The 12,722-nt window shown below is 39.4% G+C and overlaps 1 protein-coding gene across 4 annotated transcripts in view; it reads right to left on the reverse strand.

The window, feature by feature from the left end:
* TANK (TRAF family member associated NFKB activator) overlaps positions 1 to 9,595 on the reverse strand; it is a 29,340-nt gene extending 19,745 nt beyond the window's left edge. For 3 of the 4 annotated variants that reach the window (XM_039699088.1, XM_039699079.1, XM_039699071.1), the window contains exons 1-4: positions 9,508 to 9,595; positions 4,522 to 4,668; positions 1,354 to 1,462; positions 416 to 528 (exon numbers count right to left, since the gene is read on the reverse strand). In XM_039699088.1, coding sequence (XP_039555022.1) covers positions 416 to 528; positions 1,354 to 1,462; positions 4,522 to 4,620 — 321 coding nt within the window. In that variant the 5' untranslated portion in view covers positions 4,621 to 4,668; positions 9,508 to 9,595. Of the gene's footprint in view, positions 1 to 415; positions 529 to 1,353; positions 1,463 to 4,521; positions 4,669 to 8,818; positions 8,954 to 9,507 lie in introns of those variants that run through there. The other variant, XM_039699098.1, reaches the window with a different exon arrangement.
* Between the last annotated feature and the right edge of the window lie 3,127 nt (positions 9,596 to 12,722).

The following is a 12,722-nucleotide window of genomic DNA, read 5'->3' on the forward strand; positions in this document are numbered from 1 at the left end:
TCCCACTCCACAACTTTTCGAGTGCGGATTCTCCATTTCTTGCAAAAATATAGAGACTGTTTGCAATGTGAAATGCTCTTGTAAGAACGAAAAAGTCCTTTTATGGGTTTTGGCAAGTTAAGAAATAAATAATCAACTAAGTTCCTGCTTTATGATCAAAACTGTTCTAGAGAGCTTGATGGCCAAACAGGGATCTCCCTGGGAAGTAACAAAGACAATGCTTAGTTCACCTAAACAGGCTGCAGTGGCACAATGCTCATGCACTTCATGTGTGTGGCATCTTATCTTCTTTCTGCCAGGGCCAGGATTAATGTGTGAGATGGTACTTCTTGGTCTGTTCAAAGGCACCTGTAAAAATCTCACTTATCTTTTAGGTTCTCACAGCACAAAAGTGAACTGACTGAAGGTGACATACCTTTAGGAGTTTTTCTCTTTGTTTTGCTATGTTCAGTTTTTCAGAGAGCTGCCTGAAAGGTAAGTTGGATGTTTCAATGTCTTCATGCACCAGAATGTAAGGATGCGCATTGCCTTAAATTAAAAAAAAAAAAGCCACTACTATCGCTGCATTTTTCACAGTCAGCTTCTAAGTAAAAGCAAAATTAAAAGAAGCTAGACTTATATTAACTTCTTTATGTTCTTTGAGAAAGCCTTCATATTAAACAAGCAAGAAATGCTAAATTCTGTGCTTAGAGACAATGCAAGACTAAATCGGCAATAAAGAAATGTACATGTACTCTTAGAAATAAAAGTCAGCCACTTTGCTAGTATTTATGAAAACCAGGAGTGTTAGGCTAGTGTGAATAAATATTTAATGAGCATGGCAGATTAACACATGGTTACTTTGACTCTTTTCTCTTATTTGTGTAATACAGTCAAACAGTGAAAAATTATCCATCAATGACTATTTGATCTGAAAGAGAATTACCTGCTTACAAAGTTCTGGTTATGCAGTAAGATTAGCAGCACAAGACTCATCTAACATAAAAGACATATAATCATAGCAGTCACATCTAGAACAACCTGAGTGTAAAAATAATTATGTAACAATTTTTTAAAAATGTAGCAAATTATTTGAACCCATATTTTCATAACTTTTATTGGCTTCAGTGTAAGCAGATTCTACCTCTATAGAAAATCTCACCATTTCTTGAAGAGGATAAAGAGAGACCCCAGAAGTGTTGAATTTTATAAATAGATCTTGAAACGGCACATTTGTGTTAACTCTCACATTCACAGGAAAGTATGATACTCATTTGAAATATGTATATTGTAAAAACTGAAGCAACAAAGTCAGAACTATTCATCAGTGCAACACAGCATAAAAAGCAATCATGTGCAAATGGGAGTACATACCTCTATTAGCATTCAGAGCAGCCAACTGTGATTTCAGTTTTGCAATAATGCTGTTTTGAAGCTCTATCTTTTCCTGCTGTTCACGTATTTGCTGCATGTAGTTTTCTGTCTGCAAATATAATTTAATTAGCATTAATCTTATTCTGTTTTGACTAGGGGTCTCCTATTTGGCATATAAAAAGCAGCTCTGATTTTTAAAGATAACAGTAGTTGTGGTTGTCTGTGTAAAAACCTTTGGCAAGTCCATCTTTTTGGGACTGTACTGATTAGAAAAGGTATTATAGGAAATAATCCCTGAGTTTTAATAACTCTTTCAGCTGTGGCAGTTGTAAAGGTTAACTTTTAAGTTAGGATTCTTCATTTACAGATGTAGAATACATGGAGCTCAAATTAAAATTTTAGTATTCTTCAGAATGCTTGTCAGTTTATCTATAGAAAAAAGTAATTTTCCCCCCATATTTTCTAACAAATAATATAAAAATAGGCTTTTTAAAAGGTAGATTTTAAATGGAAAACAACAACATTACTCCATACAACAGAAACTCCGTAAATAATTTTGCCTATGAACAGTTTTGTACATTTCTTTGAATGTAGTGGACTAGTTTTTCTAACCTACATAATGGGGCTGGGGAGGAAGGCGTCCTTTGTCTCCAATACTACAACTCATGCTGTAAACAGGCCACAGACTCCTTTAATAATACTGCTTGTATTTCACCAAACGGTAAATTTTGCTAGACAGTCCATTAATTGAATGAATGGCCAGGTGGCAAGAAGATGCTAATATTCAGAACTATTATTTCATTGGCGCATGCCTAATGTTGCAATTACAGCAGTGCTAAAGACAAGCAAGAAAACTTGTGAAATTCCAACAAGAAAACTTTCAGGAATGCACTGAATTTTTCTGAAATTGGGAATATGTCTATTACTGAAGAGGTCACCACCTGCTACCATCTGGGACAAAACTCAGCATTGTTTTCATGTCTATTCATAGTTTAGCCATAGTGTAATCTAATTCTCAAATCTCAGCCACATTTAAATTCTATACCCTCCTACTGTCCGCTGTGTTTGTCTGTAAAGCAGGCAGGAAAAAAATCTACAAGCAAAATTGATTTTGAAAGGCCAGGTAGTTGTACTATGAGAAGATTTTTTTGTTGTGTTTAAAAAAAAAAAAAAAGTGATCAAAGAGCAGTACACTCCAGCAGCTATAAGAGACCTCATGAAGCAGAAAAATCACTGAGAACCAAATTGAAAATGTACAACAGCAATGTCTTGTCAACACTTCTGTACAGAGCACAGACATGACAGCTAAAACAGACAGAAGAGAAGATGCTTTTGACAGCCAGTGTGCACAAATTATTCCTTGAGTCAGATGGCAGCAACAAGTTACCAACTAGAAGATCTGCATGACAACCAACCATCCATCTGTATCAAACACCATCTGGCCGAGATGACTCTGGCTTCTGTGTGCTTGACATGGCTCCCAGCTCTAGAGACTGGCAAAACAAGTGGCCTATCGGTAACTTAAGTAGTAAACTGTTAACAACAGCATGGTGGACAATCCAACAGTGTGTGGAGGCCACACAATGAACAGAGGAAGTTACTAGAGTAAAGCACTGTACAAAGGTCATTCAAATAACAGAGGAGTTAGGTTCAAAAAAAGCAACATAAATATTAAAACTCAAGTAATTTTAGTATCAACTCTTGAAAAAATACTTTTGTTCTCTTTTGAAATCATAAAATTCAACTACTGAAAGTTTGATTAGGACAAAGATTTAAACTGTTAGTAATCCTCCATGAAAGGCTTTAAATTTTACATTTCTGAACCATTAAAAATGCAGAGAGCAATCTTGCAAGCATTTAGTTCACTTAGCACTGATGATCTCACACTTCTCTGGCTTTCTTGTGTAGACCTTGGAAGGACTATCTCATCTTGTACTCGATGCCTTGTTTCTTGGTCAGAAGATTCTTTCATGTAGTTTTAGATTATTCAGGAGTATTAACTTAACTGGCTTTCCTTCAAATAGTTAATAGCTCACCCTAAGAGACAGAATTTAAAAGATCCCTAAACATTCTAAAATGTCTTCCCTTTGGTTAATTAGTTGTAATTTCAGCACAAAAATCACACTACTTATGCTTGTTATGTAAAGAGACCCCTACAGATTTACACCAGCACTGCTGCAAGTCTATGAATAGAGACAGACTGTACAGTGGATGATTGCACACATGACTGACTTGAAATGTGTTTGTTCTGTGATGCCTTGGCTAGTTTATTTTGCCATGCAAGGAGATGGCAAGATTTGGCCCAGATATCAGAATATTCTCTATTAGATCCTTCCCTGCTTCCTATTCTACTACTGCTCCGTAACTTGACATGGAATATGGTTTATTGGCCCCTGAGCTAAGTCCCAGCCGAGCAGCTCTACTGAGTATCAGAAAGTCCTGTAGCAATGAAAACATTCAAGCCTGCCTGTAACAGAGGTGCCATTGCTGGGCAGAACATGCATGATAAAAAGACTGTGACAAAGCTCAAACCTGACAGCTTTGAAATATGCTGTCCTACTTGAGAAGTTCTAGAGGAGTTTAACTGAACTAACGTTTTCTGCAACAGACTAACTAAAACTTCAAAGGTGCTTCTTACTGGTCAGAATGACTCCAGAAACTTTCTGTTACTTCATTAAAGAATAAATGTACTGGTTATTTTTAAAAGAGGAATACTTATTCTAGCAACTTTCAGGTATATTTGTCACAAAGATTGTTTAATTTAAGCTATTTACATTAATAATATAAACAATTAATTTTCAAGAATGTAAATTAAATTCGAAAAAGTATTTTGTTAAAGTTAGGAAAATTTTATATACATCTTTGCTGTGTTTGCAATAGAAGAATTCATTAATCCTCCAAAACAGATAACACTTTTCCAACATTTAAAACCATTAAAAAATAAAAAAAAAAGAAAAAAGAAAGTGTCAAAAACCAGAAACCCACCCACTAAATTCAAACCCTAATGAGTTACTTTGCAGTGTACTGACATGGTTTCATAATGGCAATTTCCAACTTTAACAGATGCACTAAAGTGTGCATAGCTAAAGTGAAACTGGTATCTACATGTACTACCATCCTCCATGGGAAGGATGGCTTTAAAGATAGAATTCAGCTTCCAACACCTACTTTTTGCTGTAGTTCTTTCACGGCATGGTCCCTATCCATGCATGCTTGTCGATAGGCTTCGTAAGCTTTGTTAAGCTGCTCTCCAATGTTTTTGTCCATAATTCCCAATGTTGTTTCATCACTGGAAAGATGGTCAAGTTAAGAGACCTGAAAAGTAATCAGAAGGAAAAAGAGAGAACCCTAAGAAATGGCAGTATATAACTAAAAACATATATACCATGACTTGTACCACTGTTGTATTCAACTGATACGTGCAGTATGTTTAACCATTAACAGCATAGCTCTGTTCACCTCAACATTTAATTTTATGTCCAGATATAGGTTTAAACAAAAGACAAACAAAAGCAGCTTAACTCTTAATCCAATTCTGGGTGTATAGAATGTGTAAATGTATCTGCAGTGAGAGTGTTTAAGACTAAGACTTAAAATTGGTGCAGATTACCAGTTACCAGATTTTATGTGATCTCCATAAGTTTAACGTTTGCATAATTGTGAAATAAAGACAGCATTAATGACCAAAGCTAAACTCAGGTTTTGGAATTGTGTGGAAAAATCATGCTATGAAAAGCCAGTGAGCCAGTGTCTAGAGACAGAGTCCTGCAACTTGATTAGAATAAAGGGAGGAAGAGAGTCCCTGGGGCACACACCGGTGGGATTTTCTCTCTTGAGGTTTTGGAGGGTACAGCCTCATTTTGTCCTGAACTCCCAGCTGCACATTGCCCTCTTCCTTACCCCACTGGCTGAGGTACTAGGAAGGCACTGCCTTCCCGAATTCCCTACCACATATTCCCCCTTGAACCTGTCATTTTATCCCGAAGTTCAGAAACTCAGGCTTGTAAGGACCCATTTGTCTGTTTCAGGAGTCGAACTGTCTGGGCTGTGCAACAAACTTGCTGCTTGAAGTTGGCAAAGACATTAAGATCAATTTCAAAGGCCTTGACAACGATACCCTCTCCCACGGAATTGTTTGTAAAGACTTTAGCACACATCTTTCCCATCAGCATTAAGAAATAAAAGATAAAAACTCAGTTAGGTTGAGTTTTAATCAAACCTATCCTATTCTGTGCCAAATTTGAAAATGTCAACAGAAGCTACCTAAGATAGAGTTAAAACATCTTTTCTCTAAAAATCAGTGATACCAACCAATACAAATTATCAAGACCTGGAGCTTTTCACACAATATTATGAACTTTTTACGCTTTGTGCACAATTTCAGTAACAACTCCCAAAACTACAGCTCATGAACTTTGACACATAAGACTAGAACACTATTAAATGTCTACTCCAATTTCAAGAATTTGCAAACACAGGTCATTTGCTTCTATAGTAATATATGATACTAATTTTAAGAACAAAATTTAGCATAATAAAAGTACAGTAGAGAACAAGTTAGTGTAGTCTCAACCCCCACCCCACAGCAAAAAAAAAATAGCAATTTAATCTCTCCTGGTATTTAAAGCAGTGTGGACTGCCACTATCATCTCTCACTATCTCCTGGGATTAGGGATACCCCACAAATAATACTAAAGAAAGTCACATGAGGATAAGCCCAGCAAGAAGAGTATAAGGGTAATTTGCCTTGGACACTGCTCAAAATTCTGAAGATCGTAGCTTGAAAATTTTGGTCATGTTTCCTTGCTTTTGAATATATTCCCTATCATAGGGTTTGAATACAGAAATGTGGTCTGACTCTTCTAGAAGGTTCAACAGAGTACTGCATGGACATCACACTTTTTTCTCCTGCAAATTTTATTTTACCTATATGTTCCTACAAGAAAAGCAATTGTATCTCACCTCTGGCATGGCTGTACTTCAAGAGCAGCAAAGTGAATTCTTTAACTACTTGGAATTTTTAAGGGATCCTTTGATGTCATAAAAGTTACTGATATCCAAGTTTACAAGTTTTGCATAAAAGGCCTACATTGTTTCACATGAAAGGCTTTGTTTGTTTTGAGTTGTTTTCCTAAACACCAGTTCAGCAGTTTATAATCCCTGACAGTGCATAGTGTCTCAAAGCATTGTTAGTAACACAGGCTACATCGTCCACCTCCTTCCTCCCCCAAATGGTATCCCTTCAATAAATAGAATATTCATGCTGGAGCACACCTTTAACTGAATGGGTAGGTTTCCTTTTCAGATGAAGGACTGTACTGTGTAGCTCAATGAATAAAATCAGATCTGCCTTCAGGGACAGGTGCTAAACTGCAGAGGGCATTGTTATAGCTAAAAGTGACTGAAAGTGTATTATCACAATCTTTAAAAGCATGTGAAATTTGCATCAGTATTGATTTTGTATTCTTCTGAAATCCTCCACTGTTAACAACTTACCTAGTAAATGGCATGTCCTGTACATATGAAACAACTTCAAAAACTGAGTGCAATGGGATCTATGAAACTACGTTCAGCTTCTGATGGAGAGAATAGGGCTCCAGCTCCATGTGACTCACAGTTCACAGAAAATGAAGGTTTTAATTTCATTCATGCAAACTCAAACCTTCATTTGAACAGCAGTATTTTAAACTTACACCTAACTTCCAGCCTTTTCGTCATTCATTGTGACTGGAAACATTAACAAACTGTTTCTGTCATTTGGATGCACGGTATCAAAAGTAATTGATCCAAGAGGCAGAACTATAGCATAGTGCCTGATTTTCTACTTTGTATGGAAAAATAACTTACTGGTAGCTCCCTAAACTTCAGACTCCATGCAGAGAAAGGTCAGTGAAAGTCATTACTAGTGATAATTTAAGATGGCACTGGAACTAGAAGAATTGGTCCTTTATTTGCCCCATACCATAGACATTCTTCTTTGACATTACCCTTCCCTTTCTTCCAGCCTGAGCAACATTTCTGTAAACCGTATCTGTAAATCAATTCAGTTTAAAACTAAACACTAAATGTATTTTTGCTGCATTTGCTTTAATGCAGGTCAGATCCACAGACCACTTCAAATGGCACGATAACACAAGGAAGTCTGCACAGGGACAGAAATCTGCAATAAGCACACAGAACTGTGTTCAACAGCAGCACTGGCTTTGAATTGTAACATGAAGTCACAGTTGTGTAACAGTGTCACAAGCCTGCACTGAGAAGGACAGGCCGGCCTTCCCCCATCTCTGGCCATGCATTTTTGCTGCTTACTGGTACCCTATCAGTACTTCTGTGCTACACAGTTGATTATGCCAAAATAGCTCCCTACTTCCTCAAAAAAGCAACAACAAACCCCCTAAAAAAACCAACCTCGGAATTAAAACTGGAGCTAGCTCACTGCAAGGCTGCTGGAGCACTACTACCAGCACAAGGAGGCAGTGGGAACATGCGACTAGCCGTGGGCAGGACTGCCGCAGTCTAGATTTAGATTGGATTAAACTACTCTGTAGTCACACCCCGGGTTGCCTGCTGCTGGAATAAATAACTGCTTCTTATGTTATCTGTCTCATATCCAGAACTCCTTGCAGTTAGAAAAACTGGCTCATTTTCCTGCTTCTCCTCCATAGGCATCAATATTTATCAGGGAATTTGCCAACTGTTCCTTGTCACTTACCCTTCTCCCTGCATCCAATGAGGAGGAAAAAACTCCCTCCCAACAGCCCTAAAAAACCCCCCAAAAACCAACAAACCAAAAAACCCCAACCCAAATATCCCCATTATTTTAATCAGTTATGATTAGTTATGCTGTATCCAAACCGCAGCTGGAACATAATTCAGCTCAAAGCTGACAATCCTGATATTTAACAACTTAGATTGTGGATATTCATTAGATCCTAAAGACTTTCACAATCATTAACAGCAACATGTAGTCACCAGAAATGCAGCACTACAAAATGCTGCATTTATTGTAACAGGGACAGAATTAGAGGAAGAGCTTAGTTACAGAGGTTGTCCTGCACCTGTGAGTGCTATGCTGCTACAGCTATGGCAATGACAGCTGGAATTTCATATTTGAGTAAAGACTTATACACTGGATAGCCACTGGGTACAGCTAATGTTGTAAGACAAACTTCTAAGTAAACAACAAATGAAACCTGCAGATTATATTAAAATACTTGCTTAAAATCAGAAACATTTTGCTGATGTAGGTGGTGGGAAGAAAAGAAGTAGTAATATGCATTTTCTTAGTCAAATGCCAAAAAAACTCCAACACAAAGATTAGCAACATATTTCTGCAGCAATCCTAGCTCACAGCTCACTAGAGTTTTCATACTAGTTTTCATACTGCCTCAAAAACCACCTTAAACTAAATTAGTTTTAGCTAATCATGTGTATATGCACATTAATTCATATTACACTTCCCTACCTCTCATAGTTTCATGAGAGATGAGAACACAGGTGCCATCCAACCAAAAGTACTTCTCTATATATTTCTGCTTTCAAAACAGATTTTTCGATGGCTATATTTTCTAAGTTACACTGCCATCATCTTGGGAACTGGAAGCCTGTTGAGGTAATCATTTGTGAGAGACTGAGAGCTCACTGAACTTTTTTGTGTTTTGTTTCTTCCCTTGTTTTTTAATGAGTACACACAATTCCTGCTTTGCCCGACGGCGGGGTTAACACCGCAGGAGCCCCTATGGCACAGCAGCGCTGGAGCTGGGCAGCCCCCGTGCGCTCAGGGCTCGGGACGGCGACTCCCGGAGCGCTGCGGGTCGCTCCCCCCGCCGCGCTGCCGCTGCCCGCGGGGGCAGCCGCCTCTTCCTGCTCCTGCGCTCGCCGCCCGGGCCATCGGCTCCCGAGCGAGCCGCTGATCCCGTCCCCAGATTCCCCGCTCCCGGAGCGCCTCCGCACCCAAACGACGCGCCCCCGGCCCCGCTCCCGAGCCGGGCCGAGCGGCGCCGAGGGGGAAGCGGCACCCCCGGGAGAGGAGGGCGGAAGCGCGGCCCGGGAGCCCCGGCTCGGGATGCCCTGGTCCGAACTGCGGCCCCGGGCCGAGCCCGCCGCTCCCGCGGGAGCGCCAGGGCGCGGGTTTCCAAAGCGACTCAGACTTACGAGCGCCTCACGGAGCCCGCGGTCGCTCCCGGCACAGGGCGCTCGCTCCTGCCCGGGCGCCTTAACCCAGGAACCAGAACCGACTTCCTGCCGTGCCTCTCCCCGCCCTGTGACGGGGCGCTGCCCGGGGCAGGGCAGGGCAGCGGCCGCCGGAGCCGCCGGCTCGCGCGGGGATGGGAGCCTGTCCGCTCGCCTCCGGCTGTCCGGCAGTGCCTCTTCTGTCTGGCTGCAGAAGACCCCTCAAGCAGCCTCTGTGCTGCTCCCGACGTCCACAGCCCTTTCCTACTTCTCTCTTGCCGTGACTTAGAGTGATTTGTAAATAACAATAGTTACATTTGTAACGTACTTTTCATGCTCAGGGTAGTTTCTCTCTGAAGGGTCTGTTGTAGGTTACTGCAGAGGCATTTCTCTGCCTGCGTTTATTTCATGCAGGTGATGAATACTATAGGTAAGAATATAATGGAAATACACAGTTTTAATTTTGCTACTACTACAAGCCCTTCTCTCTTTAGGTCACATGTATAAGTACAACTTTCTTGACGGTGTGTAGGAGGATGGGAGCTGATGGAAGAACATGAGGCATTTGCTGCATACTTGCGCAGGATACCATCACCGAGCCAGCGGCATAAAAGCACTACATATTTTGAATTAATCTCGGCTGTCTCTGAACCCCATGTCTCTGAACATACCATAGCCATGCAGAGAGCTGTGGTGTTTCTTCCAGGGCAGAGCTTTCAGTTTTGCCCACTCACAGATCAGAACTTGCGTTCCACCTATTACCACCTACCTATCCTGGGTACCTGCCCTTGGAAGCTTGGGGACTGAGCTCAAACATAGCCACAGAAAAAGTAGCCAGGTGTTGCTTTCTGTGCTCTTTTGAAGATTATATCTCTTATAATTTATCTTTTCTGTGAGACTTTATCAACTCTTCTGGTCTGTTTTGGCCTGCACTAAGGCTAAAGAGACTTAAAGGCAGATAACTTAATGAGCCTAAAAATATACTTCCTGTTTGGCCATTTTTAAGAACTTCAGGTAAGGTCCTAATGAACTATTAAGATTCAGAGAGTTTGCTCTTTTAGCACATTTCCAAGAAAGGGAAATTCAATTTCCTTTTTCAGAGACAGTGCTTGAGACATCCAAGTTAAGGTTTCATTCAACGGAGTCTTAAAAAAAATAAAATAGGGTGTAGGCAAAGAATTGTTTATCTTTTTATTGTTTCTCTTTTAATTTTACATGTTACATTTTTAGTCGGTTTTGGCAAGAAGTTATGCACTTAAAATTATAATGGATATCTCAGCTGAAATGTAACCTGCATTTCTTAAATTCAGATCAATAAATGCAATAGAATTGAACTGCTGCTGTATTTAAAATGGATAATGTGCAGAAAAGTACAAGTGGGTGTTGTCTGTTGATAAACACACCTCAACTTAAATTATGGCTACCTGAATTCAAATAGCCATAACATGTATACCACCTCTGAAATACTATCATTGCATGTTAGTTGTTTTAGGGGGGAAAACTGTTTATTTAATTCTAGGAATGCACTTAATGTAAATTTGCCATGAAGGTCTCAAACTCGGCAACTCAAAACTGGCAACTGTCTACAAACATGACTTTTCAAATTACATGCATTAATATCTTAGTGCTTTATCAGTAATATTCTCTCACAGTAAAGCACAGAAGAAGCTGGTTTTTCCTCTCCATTCTTTAGTGCCTTCTTTCTTTACATTTCCTCCCCCAATACAATAATGTATATTTTACAAGCTTTACAGAAATCCATCTTGATAATCTTAGAGACCTCAAACCTTTTAATAAATTAAATAGAAGAAAAGAAAAATACCCGTGAAAATAGTACAAAATCTCTATTTCATAGCTAACTTGATCTCTGATCCTTTAGAGCATTTTATGCTCTACAGTCAATTACTAAATTACTCTTTCTCCTTTTCTTCCTCATCTTGCTTTCTTTTTCTTTGTTTTCTGCTTCTTCCTCTTCTGCTGCTGTACTCCCTTCCCTACAGCTATTCCAGGAACAGCTTTCTGTATTTCTGCCCCACATCAGTATTTAACATTTTGATGTCATTGTCAAGGCAGGATTGCTTTCCTATATGTAGTCCTCACAAGATAGCTGGAAAGAGGCAGCACATATCAGTGTATTTAAAAATTATTTAGGATTTTAGGAATCTACCTATCTTAAAAACAGTTGCAAACCACTTATCTGGGGTTTGGGAGTAGTGGCACAGGGCTTCTTATATTTTAATATTTTATTTCCCTTTGTGTTCAGAGTCAGAGAAAGTCTTAGTTTGACTACTTATGCTTAGAAACTTAGAGTGAGGGGTTTTTGTTTGGGTTTTTTGTTTGTTTTTTCTTGGTAATTGGGAATTAACAAGTTGATAGTTTTTTCATCTTGAAAATTCGAGTGTGTGCTCAGTGGGTCAAACAGCCTATTTAAATACTTACATAATCTATATGCAGTTTGCTGGTTTACGTTACTTCTGAAATGGTATTTTAACAGGAGTTTTCCTTAGTCTGTGCTGAAGTGTTAACACTGCTCGTTGGTTACACTGTGCTGAGGTCTGGGGAGGAACTCACTGCTTTCGGGAGAGGCTGCTGCTGGAGCAGCTGGCAAAGGGCTGTAGTTCACCAAAGGTTTCATCTGATTCCTTTTTATGTTTCTCTAAGCTTATAAATGCAAATTGGCTTCTGCTAGAAAGAGGTTAAAATGTTTGCTGCAAGTTTTTAATGTAGCCGTTCGTTCAGACGCTAGGTGGCTCACGTCAGATGTTAAACCTTTTCCAGAACTCAGAGGCTGTGGTCCCAAAGGAGTGTGCTGGGTCCTGAAAGAGTCTCTGTTGCTCTGGGGTGTTTCACCGTTCTTTTAATCTGTCGCTTCTTTAACAGAATAAAAGGCATGTTTTGATCTTGAAATGCTTTTCCTGGTCAGAAATTGAGAACTGTGGATTAATTTTGACCAAATGTTGTCGTTCCTTAGTGTGCAGGAAGTTGAGGCTGATTATTTTTTTCCCAACATCAAGAATAGTAGTTGGTGAGCCTGTGTAAACCTTAGTATGTAATTTTCCTATAGATTGTAACAGACAAAGTTTCTGAGTTCCAGAAACTAAAAGATATTTGATTAAAATGCAGACATATAGATTTGGAGCGCTATAAGCAAGATAAAAGTTATGTCATATACTTTTTTGATGTATCTGAATGCTAAA

Source organism: Passer montanus, unplaced genomic scaffold, assembly GCF_014805655.1.
Source record: "Passer montanus isolate IOZ18808 unplaced genomic scaffold, ASM1480565v1 scaffold1, whole genome shotgun sequence".
Classification (NCBI taxonomy): domain Eukaryota; kingdom Metazoa; phylum Chordata; class Aves; order Passeriformes; family Passeridae; genus Passer; species Passer montanus.